Raw genomic sequence first — 14,175 nt, 5'->3', positions numbered from 1 at the left:
ATTAGCAATTTATATAGTTCTACCTTTTAAATATTTCTAGCAAACAAAATCTGTAATCTTTTAAAAGTGCCAAAAGTCACAGTTAAAAATGTTTAAAAAAAAATCTGTATTCTTACAGATATTTATATCATGAATAAAATCACACTCCCCATGTAACCTAACCTCCCTTTATAGCTCAGAGGCCCCATTAAGATGTATTTTCACCAAAATCTCATACAAACGTTAATATACCCTTTGATCTGAAACTTCTTTTGAAACTACTCAAATTCGTTTCTGAGATACTCAAATGTTAAAGAGCAAACGCCTTCAATTCTTAATATGTATCAACAAAGTGTTCTCATTTTTAATCTCCAGCAGTGCATTTTTGTCAAGAAATTTATTAACCTTTACAAACACTATTTTCACTCCATCATTCATAAAAAAATGATTTATGATTAAATCTGTAATAAAACCATATAACGCTCATCAATGCATTCAATAAGACCAGTTTCATCCATGGAACATAATAAACCACTTTAAAATAGCAGTTTTCATTCGTATCATATAAGGCTGTCAAACTAAAAGTATTCCTTATAATGAGTTGTTACCCAAGAAATCCGTTTCACTTCACGTTATGTGGTAAGACTGATGGATATATGCTCTGAGAGGAATCTGAAATTAGATTCCACCCCTTTATGATCAGTTTTTCAGTCTCTCTCAAACAAGTTTCACAACAGGAAAATATTTGTGGGCAGAGAAATCAAATTCGGGAGGAACCTGTAAAGAAAATCACAAAGTTTATATATCTACAAATTTTTGGACAGTAAACAAAAACTCTGTTTCCTGTGTTTTTAGAGAAGAGGCAGCAGAAAGATAAAATATTGGTTAAATGACAAAAGTCAGGCACTAAGCTGGAGAAAAAAATGGTCAGCTTTTCTCTGGCTTATGAAGGCTGTTAGACAACACGCTGAGCTGCTGTTTTCTCTCTTCACTGAGCACTTAACAAGGGAAGGCAGACTTCAGATACAGGAAAGGCGTTCAATTAGATCATGGGTCAGCAACTCTTTTAGTTCCAGGGTCACTGATAGTACTAAGCAATGCCAGTGTGAGTCACTAGTAACACAGAGCAGGAGAGAAGGAAGACAGACATGGGAAAAACCACCAGAGTAATCAAGGGGATGGGAGACAGCCAGGCAAATGCCACCAAAATGCCTCAGCAGCTGGCCTTCTACTCACTGCAGAACTTCTGCAGTGAAATGCTGATTAAACACTGTTCTACTTGACAAAGAAAGCTTACAGATCTCCCGCCTCCTAAGCCATTAAATAAGTCTTTAATTATTGAAGCACTCACCCTTCCAAAGGACAGATTACTTTATAAATACCTCTCCCAGAAATTTGTTTTTATCTATTTTCTTTTTAACCCCAAGTCATTCCATTATTTACATGGAGGAAGGAAGGAGAAGGAAAGGGCAGGCTTTTTAAGTCAACAAAATCTCAAGTTTTAAGGCAAAATGGCCAGCTCTAGCTAATTTCCTGTCTGCTGAGTCTCTTTTAGGATGTTTATTTTAATGCCTGTTTTCACTTTTTTTGGGTAAAAACATTTATGCATCCTATTGGAAAAAAATTTTTTTTTTCAATAATCTAAGGCCATTTTCCCCACAATGTACTTACCTTAGATTCCTTTTTATGCCCTCCTGCCAATAACTTCATAACCACAAAGTTGGGTTTGGCAACTTTTAATATTCTAGTGACCTAAACAATGAGCAACATTATCAAAACAAAATTCATATTCATTATGTCTTTATAGGCAATAATTGGAATTTTGCATCCTGTTAAAATTTCAAGAAATAAAGACAACTTAAAAATATGAACATACTTTTTTAGTCATATAAACTGTACTTTAATCAACTCTAAAAATGGGAACGGGCTCTGTATCTCCCTGTCATCAGCACAGCGTTAAGAGCACGGACTCTCAAGTTACACTTGCATTTCAAATGTCACCGCTGCCTCTTACTAGCTGTGAACCTGGCAAGGTACCCCACCCCGTCTCTTTTCTTCAGTTTCTTCATCTGTGAAAATGGAAATAACAACTCTACCTACCCCACAAAGATTTGCTGTGAGGATTAAACGAGTTAAGCTTCCAACAGTTTACCCCTTTGCTCAGAGGAAAAGCCTGGTGTGATCTGGCCACCCTGCTACCACTCTAACCTCACCTCCCACTTGCCTGCCACACTGTACCCATAAGAGGCCCAGGCTGTTCTGCCAATACTCCAGGCCTTCACATGATCCCTCTGCCTAGAAGGCTCTATCCTTGGATGACCACATAACTGACTTCTCGAACCTCTTCTAAAATTTGCTCAAGGACCACCTTATGTTAAAATGTCTAACCACCTCCACCTCCCCACTTCCTGTAGCACTCCCTCCCTATCCCCATTCCCAGCTTGATTTTCCTTCACAATACTTATGACCTTTTTATTATTTGTTTATTGTCTATAACCTACCACTTCTCCCCCGGCTCCATGAGGGCAGGGATTTCTGGTTTTTTTTTTCCCCACTACCATATCCCCAGAACCTACCACAGTGCTGGGGGTGTATTAAGTGCTCAATAAATATTTGTTGAATAAGTGAAGTTTCCAGTAAATAAAATATGCCACCTATTAAAGGTATCTCCCCCTAACTTTTACAGTCCCCCCTTTTATTTTCTTTTATTAAACGGGCAAATTATGTTTTTAAAAAGTTTCTCTCCTATTCCTGTTTTCCTAGACATATAGCTCCTCCCCCCTTCCAAGAAGCAAACACTACTTTCCAGAGTCATTTTATATTCATCTTTGGGAAAAGACTGCACACATACACAGTCTTCCTTCTCCCCACTTGACTGAAATGGGACCATAACTGTACACACAATTTTACACCTTGTTTTTTTTTCTAACTTCCCAAATCCTGAAGATTATTACAGTTCAGAAAAATCTTCCTTGTTCAGATCATTTTCCAGATTTAAGATTTATATAATTATATATTTTTTAATATAATGAACTATAGATTAAATTTTTTAAAAAGGTTAAAAGTTACTACCACTTTGAATTATGGATCAGTCTAAACCTTATTTCTATCCTTCTTTTATGGTTCTGAGTCTTAATTTCTCTTTGCACTGATTTCTAAATTTACACAAATGAGGTATTTGTATCACCTCTTTCATGAAGTAATATTATGTCTGACAATGGTAGGCTGGAAAAGCTATTTGAAATCCTTGGTAGAAACATGACAGGTTTCATTTATTAACACTATTCTTTAAAGTTCATTTTTATAATTAAGTTTTCATCCAGAAGTAAGAAATGTACTTCGTACCAAGTATTTTTTCCAAGCATTACTGTGAATCCAGTCTTACCTCATGGTCTGGGTTTGGGATATTTTCTAGTATCATTTTTGCCTGCTGGAAGTGCTTACTAGCTGCCACGTACAGTTCTGGAGACTGAGGAGGAGGGCTGTATTTATTGAGGTCAGACATTTCCTAAAAAGAAAGGGGAAATAATATTACTCAAAACATGTTTAACACACAAAAAACTCTAAAATACCCTTCTTTTTATAATTATCAAAGATTTCCACACTGATTATTCATTCACATACACTAAGGTGAAAACTCAACCCATCTCCCTTTCTGTTTTTCCTATGTAATATTCAATTCTCAGCCCCTGTACACTAGCTCATGATATTCTCATATCTTAAATATCTGCCACTTAAGGTCTGATAAATATATTAAAATGTGATGAGTATATCCAACAAAGCCAAATAGTTTTCACACTATTTTATCACCTTGTCTCACTATTCCAGTAAGCATTTGATGTGACTACTTAAAAAAAACTCTTGTTATGAACAGCACATCTCTAAGGAGTCTAAGACTGAATATCTTTACAATTATTTCAGTTCACCTTGAACTGTAGATAGTGCACTGGGGGTGGTGTCATTACGCTGTTGAAGGGCGCAAACCTGTGTTCATATCGAACTTGCTCACTATCAAGCTCAAACTTGGGTTTTCGTACTTTGCCATCCATGTCAAATGCTACCATGGTCTAAAGGGGGAAAAAAAGGGAATGAGAAAGATGACGTCAATATGAAAAAGTGTACATCTTTATTATAATAGGCTAAAAAACAACAGCTATGTACGTATGGCTCAGAAAACAGAAAAACTGGCTTGTCAGCACTCATTTTTATTGTATGTGCCATCTCTTATATAAAAAACTTCAAAGTTCTAGTGATTAATATATTACTGTCTATTTTTCCATCACCTGTTTGTCAGTTTGTTGTACTGTGATGGGTTCCATGTTGCTATGATGCTGGAAGCTATGCCACTGGTATTTCAAATACCAGCAGGGTCATCTATGGTAGACAGGTTTCAGTGGAGCTTCCAGACTAAGAAAGACTAGAAGAAAAGGCCTGGGAATGCACTTCCAAATATTAACTCATGAAAATGGATCACAAGAGAACAGTGTCCTACTGGTTTGCTTTGGACACATCATCAGGAAGGATCAAATGATCAAGGAGGAGGACATCATGTTTGGTGAAGCAGAGGGCCAGCGAGGGTGAGGGAGACCCTCAGTAGGGTGCACTGGCACAAGAACTGCAACGATGGACTGAAACATGATGGCAATCGTGAGGATGATGCAGGACCGGGTAACATTTCATTCTGTTGTACGTAAGGTTGCCATGAATCACAGTAGACTCAATGGCAACTACCTATTTTTTTCCCTGTGAAATTAACTATATTACATATACACATATTCCTCCATGTTCCATATTTCTACAACAGCTTCAAAACCTTCCAGTAAAAGCTTTTGCAAAAACAAGTAGCATATAACTTTTATAAGAAAAGCACACTCTGTTTTTCAAATGGAAGTCCATATTGTTTATTTTAAGTTGTCTCAAATCCTTTCTTAAATTGCCCAGTACAACTGAAGAGTTAGTGTTTACTGCCTCCTGAAGATGCCTGCTTTTGCTTAAGCCATTTGTTGTGATGCCTACCTCCTTCCTAATAAAGTTCTTAAAAAAACCTCCAAACCCCACCTCTTCTAAGAAACTTTTCTTGATCATCAATCAGAAGTAAACATTCCTTCTCTTATTGCCTGTGTCACATATGTCCCCTGCCCTGTCTGTCATTCACTAGGCACTTGAGAGGAGGGACCACATCTGATTAGACATGGTGTCCTACAGTTCTCAGGACAAGGCACCTGACACACAGCAAGGGTTCAAACAGTTATTGAGTAAATTAATGAAAACAACTAGACTTGAAAACAGGTGATTTTCAAGTAGATGAGAAACAAAACAAACGTGAAATTAGAACCCAGAAAGAATCGCAGAAAAGAGTTCATTTTTAATTAAACTACAAAACATCAATGTAGTTAAAGACAAAAAGAACTTCGTTTTCCACACGTTACCTTAAACATTCCAGCACACATGTTCTGATATGCCTGGCTCATTGTGATCTCTCGGCTCAGTGGGCGAACTGTAATGAGAAAGAAAACCACCCAAACTCTTTGTTTCCCTGCTCGTGCATTACTGCAAGAGAAAATTTAATTTTAACAAGCTTTCCAGTTTGGTTACTAAATCAAAACATCAAACAGTTAGCTCCTACTGGCTAAATTTTAAAGTCAAAATCTACAAATAATAAAATACACTGGAAAGGCTAAGCAACAACTGTGTTCCCAAAACAGCTAATACCACAAAACTCTAGTATGAAGCAATTTTAACCTCCTCTGAATTCACCACACTGAGACATAACGTCTTACATAGAAAACCCATGAATACGGTCATTTAACGACCCACCCAAACTGTTCAAATCCTAAGGAAATACCAAGTCGTATTTTATAAGGACGGTGGCGTATCTGTATCTGTCCCTGAGTGATCAACTGGCCAGTCCCTCTGAAACATCTCTCATGTTCCTGGATGACACCTCACGGTGCTGTGTTAGCTCTACAGCACAACGTTGGATCTGTTTCCCTCCTAGGCAGTCAGGGTTCTGTCAAATACCTGCTATCTTGTTTCCTAACCTATCTTGCTTGTTCACTCCACGTGGCTACTTCTCATCCTAAGATCCTCTGATACGAAGAGCAGCAAAGAAGTAAAACAAAAGCAAGGAAAGGAACCAAGAAGCCTACATGCCTAACAGTGCAACTCTGCCTCTACCTTACACTTTCTGAGAAGAAAATGAACAACAACTAATAATATAATGACTAATTTGCTCATCACAGCTCATGAGTAATCTCCACCTACTTATTTGCAGAAATTAAAGTATACCCCAATGTTCTTTCTTAAATTAAAAAATAATCCACAGCACCTTTCTTCTTTTTCTTTGTTTTTTTACTGCTCCGGCCTTTCTGCTGCTCTTCCATTATCCTTTCCTCCGCCATTTGAGAGCCATCAGCTCGACTCAATGTTGACATCAGCCAGGCATACAGAAATTCAGAGAGATACCTTAAAGGATCCAAAGCACTAGTTAAAAGGAGATCTCCAAGTGAGACAACTTCATCAACACATGCACTGTTACTAATAAGGGGGCACCTGCTTACAATGACTAACTTTCCCCTTCTACGCTGCTGTATCTGTACAATTTCAGTTTAATTTCCTACAATGATATGCATTGTATAATTTTTTCAAAAAAAGTTTCTTGATGACTGAGACTAGAAGGACCCCAGTGATCATGGCCCCCAGACCTTCTGTTGGCCCAGGAAAGGAACCATTCCCAAAGCCAACTCTTCAGACAGGGATTGGGCTGGAAAATGGGTTGGAGAGGGATGCTGGTGAGGAGTGAACTTCTTGGATCAGGTGGATACTTGAGACTATGTTGGCATCTCCTCCCTGGAGGTGAGATGAGGGGGTTAGAAGCTGTCGAAATGAACACAAAAAGAAAGAGTGGAGGGAGGGAGCGGGTTGTCTCATTAGGGGGAGAGCAACTGGGAGTATATAGCAAGGTGTATGTAAGTTTTTGAGTGAGAGACTAACTTGATTTGTAAACTTTCACTTAAAGCACAATTAAAAAAGTTTTTTGATAATTATATAAACACACACACATATATGTACACACATATACATAATACATAAATCAAATGAACGGCCATTAAAATATTTTTACTATGTCAGGACACATTTAACCTTAATCTATTAAATATTTTCTCTGCCTGTTAATCAAAAAGGAAACAAATTCACAAAAAGATAAAAATTTGTATTATACAAAACCACTGTAAGAAATTAAAACCATTCAGGCTTATATTTTATTTGAGTTTATTCAATAAATGAATGCAAAACAGGAATATTCTACCAGACACTGATTTTTTAAAAGTTTAAATTAACATTCTATCCTGCTATTCCAAAAAGGAGTTCAAACCTAGGATGTAGATATATATAATTGGAAATATAATCCATAATAAAAACTAAGGACCATTACGTTAAGCAAAAATCAAAGATTTGCAGGAGTTATTTATTAGGATGAGTTTGAGTATATAATGTCTATTTCCAAAATTTCCCCAAGAGATGTAAGGCAGGATACAATATTAAAACACATAGAAAAGAGAACATGTTAAAGCAGAACAAAAAGTACTCAAAAGATATACCTGTAATGACTAAGGTTCTGTATTTTAAAGCTAAACCCCGCACTACGCTTCCTGGCAGCTAAGGCAAAAAGGAAAATATCTTTTTATCTGATAAAATGAAGCATATAATTTCATAGAGAGAGAAAGTTAATTCCTGGCACTGAATCTTCCCCCCATCACTCTATAAAACCTAGGGTCTGTATGCTATATCTTAACTCAGTGAGGGGACTTCATAGGGAGCTAATGCTGCCTTCTGATTAGCTAATCTAAGAACAGTGGAGGGAAGGGGATAGCTGACATGATTCAGGCTTTTCCTCAACTATCAGATTTCTCAATGAGCTTTTATTAAGTGCTTTATCAAAATTAATTCACAACTGTAATACCTAAGGAGAGCCAGAGTGCTGACACTCTATGCCAGTGGTTCTCAAAAAGTGATCCCTGGACCAGCAGCAGCATCACTTGGGAACAAGTTAGAAACGCAACTGATTGGACCCCCACACTAATCTGTTGCTGTTGAGTCGATTCCGACTCATGGCGAACCTATAGGACAGGGCAGAAATGCCCCATAGAGTTTCCAAGGAGTGGCTGGTAGATTTGAACTGCTGACCTTTTGGTTAGCAGCTAAGCTCCACTGTGCCACCAGGGCTCCATGTCCCACCCTAGACCTACTAAATCAGAAACTGCCGGGATGGGGCCCAGCAATCTGCGTATTAACGTGATTTCCAAGAGATGATGATGAATGCTAAAGTTTCATCACTGTTTCCTACTGTTGGTTTTAAAAGGGTTCACACGCTTTAGGGATCATATTTATGAACAACAACCAAAAATTATCTTGTGAAAATGTAGAAGCCTAACCTGTAATTCTGAGACCAAAAAGCAGTTCAAAACTAATAAGAAAATAGACCAAGGGTGCTTACAGAGAGAACTAAAATTTCTTTCCTTGAAAAGAAATCAATCTCCTCAAGTATGTAAATTTGTAATGGAGTATTTATCTTTCATTCATTTGCCGAGTAAAGATTCCAGTTCTTTGTCAAGATTAAAAAAAAGCATGTAAAAAATTATATTTTGATACTCGAAATCAAGAGCAAAAGCTCCCAATTAACTGCCTCAAACCACAAAAGAAAGAACTTGAGCACGTTCGTCTATAAAATGTTTAATTTTAAAATGCTGAACAAGACTGTCTACTAATACTCATAGCGATCCCATGTGTGCTCCATAGGGTTTTCTTGGCTGTGGCCTTTCAGAAACAGATCACCAGTCCTTTGTTCTGCAGCACTGCTGGGTGGGTTTAAACTGCCAGCCTTTAAATTAGTAGCCCAGTGCAATCTCTCTCTACAGATTTGTCTTTCCTACTTTCATATAACTGGAATCATATGGTAGGTGTGCAGTTAAATACATTCCACAACTAGTACCTAGTGCCACTGAAGTCAGGTCAGAAAGGGGTTAATTCTCCCCTTCCCCTCCTCTCAGAAGCAGAAAAAAGTTCTTCAATTAATCCATTTACCTTGGAGCAACTTTCATTAGTAAATATTCAAATGGTAAAAAACAAATTATATTTGTACAGGGCTATGTCACTTTAAAAGCTGTTTAAGATGATCTAGCTCTAATTTTCAGTATTTTTCCAAGTGTCTTACAACTGAAGTTAAAATATACATGAAAAAGTGCCCTGAAATTATCCTCTACTTTGCAGATCTTATCCACCCACCCGCCACCCCCCTTTCCTACAAACAGTCCTCTTACCAGTATATGTAGTAGTACTCATGCATGCTGTAAAGTTCCAGTTCAAAGCCGCTTAGGAGATACTGTATCATAATTCGAAGGTTGTGGTAAAGGACCCAGGTGCCTAAACAGGCCAAGTGTTGCCTCTGGGGCTCTTGTTTCAACAGCATAGTGTGAAGTGCTGCATCAACCTTCTCTGCCTATCAGAAGAAAATGTCGAAACATTGACTTTTTTTTTTTTTAAGGTAATGAGAACTTACAAAAAATAAACAGCTATAAATAAATAACATATGAGCAGAAAATACAAATCTCACCACCCAAGAACTCATACTTTCAAATGCATTTTTGGTTAAGCTCACATTCAAGTCCCTCACCTCACACTGATTGACATTTACATGAACAACTTTGAACTAAGAGCACGTCCATTTTATAAAGGAAAAAATATAAACAACTGATTTCAGGTCTTTATATTACCAATGAATGTTGCTGCCACTCACAAACGTATTTTAAAATTAATATATTTTTATTATGTGAGCTTGCTACAAAATTATAATTCTACACATATTTCATAATTTATCCTGATTATCAAAGAAATTGTCAGTTTGGATTACTGTTTTCTTTCAAACTCTCTGGTATATGAACTTACTATATTTTAAGTGACAAATAAGTTTAACATACTGAAAAATTCAATAATCAAAATAATGTTCCAAAGATTCTTTAAAAATCTGGTCAAGGTGTGTAAACTGCTTACTTTTGGAATTGAAGGGAATCTCTTGACTCTTACCTCATCCTGTAAGGTAGCAAATTCCTCAAGAATATGACCAAGTTTATCTCTCTGTCGAGCCCTGTTGTGTCCGTGGATCTGAATAAGACTACAAAATGGCTGCAACACACACACAAGTTGTTAACTGTCAATGTGAAATTTTCTGATCCTAAAGAAACTTAACATTCCGTGTTTCCAAAATCTGGTTAAGGAGAAAGGGCCGTGTAAATGTAAAAATCATGCCTGTGTTTATTTTTTACATTGGCATTTATTTTTAAGAACCCCAACATCAGAATTTATCGACAGCTACAAGAAAGTGGCTGTATGTGAAACCTGTTTTCATATGGCAAAAGTATTTCCCTTCAATATTTAGATACATCTCTGCGATTTCCAAAGGACTGTTTCTTTTCTGCTTCTTTCAAGCTAAAAGCCAACGTTCGAGGTTGACATTTCTGTGCTGCTTTAAATGTCCAGAATGCTTAGCAGTTTTGAGTCTTGAGTAATGGCTGCTGCCTATAAATCCTTACACTAGGTTCTACTACTCTCTCTATGCAATATTCTCATGTAATATACTCTTAACACTTCAGTAATCAGACAACAGGCATGGGCAGTAGGACGCCTGGATTTAAGAATTATGAATTATAAGGTTCTGTAAGTATGTTATTGTTGTTTTGTTGTTAGGTGCCGTTCAAGCTGACTCTGACTCATAGCGACCCTATGTACAACAGAACAAACAGTGCCCAGTCCTGCGCCATCTTCATGATCGTTGTTATGCTTGAGTCTGCTGTTGCAGCCACTGTGTCAATCCATCTCATTGAGGGTCTTCCTCTTTTTCACTGACACTCTTTCTTATCAAGCATGATGTCCTCCTCCAGGGACAGGTCCCTCCTTTAAGTACAATACTATTTTATATTTGTATACTTTGACAGATACTATCTCATTTGCTCAATAATTACCCAATAAGACACAGAGAGGAGGTACTGCATTTTACTTTTTAAAAACTGAGAAGTTTACAGAAAAGTGAAGTGATTGATCTGCTTCATAACAATAAAATATCTGTGATAAAAATGAAATCTGGTCTTCTATTGATTCTCCTTTCACCACACCATGTTGCCTTCCTATATAGATATCTAGTAACTGGCATCAGGCCCCAAAGAGCTGCCTGGTTGAGTTCTCCAGGAACTAATAATTAAATAAAAAATATTTATAATTTACTTAATCCACTACAAGGTTTGCATTTTTTCCTAATTACTTAAGATTTGAAAAAAGTTTGTGATCTCATCTAAATTAATGATTTTCATTTTATTACAATCCTGTCATTAAGGTAGCACAAAGGTAAGTGGATAGGGACATTACATCAAATACTGCTTGTTGAAAAGGACAAAAAAAAAAAGTTTTCGTGTCCATTTATAAAAAACCTTGAAGAAACAATGGCTGTTCTTCAAGTTGGGGTCATGACTTATCCTGTTGCTGTGGTCCCTTAGGGCTACAGTGAGCGGTCATCAAAAGCTGCCTCTCTAACAACCTACCAGGAAGACTACATGTTATGAAGCCATCCACTGAGTGTACACAGTAAGAGAAGGCTGAAATTTTTTATTTATTCAGTGAAAATGGATACGAGATATTAGATGAAAAATAGCACAAATTAATGATACCAAAGAAATTAAACCCCACAATTTTTAAAGCGCCCAACACAGTGATCTAAATTGTAGCTCTTACCCGAACACAGTGAGTAACAAAGGAGTCAATACAGTCCTTAGCCTGGTGATTATTATATAGGCAGCACCTGTAAGATAATAGTCACCTCATTAAAATCAAACTATTTGGCCTGGACAAAAGTGGCAGTGATTACTGCAGGTGCTACCAATAGGTGGGGAAAGTAGAAATAAGGGAATGGACTAAAGAGAAAATGGAACCTAAACCATCACTAAGACTGCTAGCATTGTATTAATATCCTACTCTTGTTGTGTTGTTCACACAATAAATGTGTGATATTTCCAATTCCTTCAGTTCTATATTTGGACAATTAAAATTGGGCCCAATAAGATCAAGCTATGGACAAAAATAAACGCCCAAAGAGCCACTTTTTCATGAGGCTGTATGTCATGAATTTTCTTATAACTGATATCCTCATGGGTTATGTTCAGCAGTAATGACAAAGGAAACACTATAAGAATGCTAACTTTTTCAAGATGTGTCCACATTTCCAACCACTGGCTATAAACCATCACCTGCACATCCCTCTGGTACCGACTATCCTCAAAAGGTAGAGCCTATTGCAGGGTTCCTTACCTCATACCACTTATTACCTGACATTATCTATTGTCTAGTTTCTCCCACTAAAGTATAAGCTTCTTGTAAGCAGGTGTTTTGGCCTCCTTTTCCCTAGAGCTCAGAAAGAAACCTGGCAATAACAGCAGGCACTCAATAATAATTTATTAAATGAGGAAATTGATAAAAATAAAACAAAAATGTTGCTTAAAATGGATGGTGGTACAGGTGTCTGTCACAGGTTATATGTTTCTGTATATTTGATGTATTTCATCATTAAAAAACTTAAAATAACTTTAAAAGCTTGAAGAGAAAGGAAACAAAAACCCAATAATAAACTGAAACTAAGTACTAAGTCCCAAGAAGCTGGCGGGTGGGGTGGGGGTGGAAATAAGGGCTGCTGTAAGGAGGAGGAAGTAAGAGTATTCTACAGTCTCATCTTCCTGGGTGGAGCAGGGAGAACAGTGGTGAAATGGAGCCCCTTGGTGGTGAGAAACAGATGGTATCTTGTTTTCATAGGGTGGTAGAGTTGCAGAAAAATGTGTGTTTGGTTGTAAATCTCTGGGATGAGAGCATAACCACTTACAGAAAGGAAAGATGTAAAAGAACTTCCAAATTGAGGAAAAAGAAAATGAATAAAAATTGGATCAAACCAGGAAAAATAAGAAAGGGGGGGGGGTTAAAGAATAAAGAAAATAACCAGTAGCCAAAGTGCGGAAAAATTAAACTGAAATAATATATTACAATTGTTATACCAAATGCAAACAGGCTGAATTCCACTTCAAAAGATTTAGACTGTCAAACATTAAAAATAAAACCCAGTTAAACACCATGTTAAAAAAAAAAAAAAAACCTTAAAGCAGAGTGATAAAAGATGGGCTTAAAAAAATAAAAAATAAAAGGGAAGTCAAATTAAAAAAAAAAAAAGAGAAAATGCATGAATGAGAATATTAACACGACATAAAGGTGGTACTTAAGGTTGAAGGAAACCCTGGTGGCGTAGTGGTCAAGGGAGGCAGTTGGAACCCACTAGGCACTCCTTGGAAACCCTATGGGGCAGTTCTATTCTGTCCTAGAGGGTCGCTATGAGTCTGAATCGACTTGACGGCAACGGGCTTGGTTTTTGTTTTAAGGTTGAAAGCATTAAACACAGCAAAGAGGGACGCTGTATAATATAAAAGGCACAAATGATGAGGTCAGTATGCACCAAAAAAAGAAAAAAAAAATTTTTTTTTTTTTAAGCAGCAGCTAAATGTATAAAGTAAAAACTATTAGCAATACAAGAAGAATATAGGAAGAGTAAATTATTACTCTGTGTGTGTGTACGTTAGAGAGAATGAGAGAGAAAACACGCGTGAATGCGTGTGTGCACACACAAAATTATACATTGTTCAGGACTAGGCAAATCTAATAAGAGAGATATTGAATAACCAGTTAACAAACTCAATTAGATAGATGAATATCAAACTTTACATAATGAGAGGCAAGAATCTGTTTTTCTTAAATGCACAGCAGACATGAAAATCCACCATGTACTTGGTCATGAAAAAATGTTTAATTCAATATAACAGCACCATGATCACTGAATGTTACTATTTGATGCTATCAAAGCAATGATATGAAACAAAATAATTAGTGTAACCAGTGGAAAATAAAAGATAAAACTATCTCTTTTTGGGAAAAGATATTCTATTCATCATAACAGTAAGAGCAGCAACAACAAAACACAAGACAAAACAACAGGAAACAAAAACAAAAATCCCTACAAACCAACCAGGGATATATTTATAACAAGCATATACAGGACCCACACAAAGAAAATAATTGAAGGACATAAAATAATACAATGTCCTTTGGTTAGAC

General features: G+C 36.7%; 1 protein-coding gene across 4 annotated transcripts in view; it reads right to left on the bottom strand.

Annotated features, from left to right (window-relative positions):
- Window positions 1-357: 357 nt before the first annotated feature.
- The window catches only part of NAA35 (N-alpha-acetyltransferase 35, NatC auxiliary subunit), a 96,919-nt gene continuing 83,101 nt past the window's right edge, over window positions 358-14,175 (bottom strand). For all 4 annotated transcript variants that reach the window (XM_049895924.1, XM_049895925.1, XM_049895923.1 and 1 more), the window contains exons 15-23: window positions 11,761-11,827; window positions 10,063-10,161; window positions 9,300-9,478; window positions 6,308-6,444; window positions 5,409-5,476; window positions 3,906-4,046; window positions 3,365-3,487; window positions 1,651-1,731; window positions 358-756 (exon numbers count right to left, since the gene is read on the bottom strand). In XM_049895924.1, the coding sequence (XP_049751881.1) occupies window positions 697-756; window positions 1,651-1,731; window positions 3,365-3,487; window positions 3,906-4,046; window positions 5,409-5,476; window positions 6,308-6,444; window positions 9,300-9,478; window positions 10,063-10,161; window positions 11,761-11,827 (955 nt within the window). In that variant the 3' untranslated portion in view covers window positions 358-696. The remainder of the gene's footprint in view (window positions 757-1,650; window positions 1,732-3,364; window positions 3,488-3,905; window positions 4,047-5,408; window positions 5,477-6,307; window positions 6,445-9,299; window positions 9,479-10,062; window positions 10,162-11,760; window positions 11,828-14,175) is intronic.

The sequence above is a fragment of the Elephas maximus genome, chromosome 9 (genome assembly GCF_024166365.1).
Source record: "Elephas maximus indicus isolate mEleMax1 chromosome 9, mEleMax1 primary haplotype, whole genome shotgun sequence".
Lineage (NCBI taxonomy): Eukaryota > Metazoa > Chordata > Mammalia > Proboscidea > Elephantidae > Elephas > Elephas maximus.
This window is presented reverse-complemented; position numbering and strand designations above follow the sequence as displayed.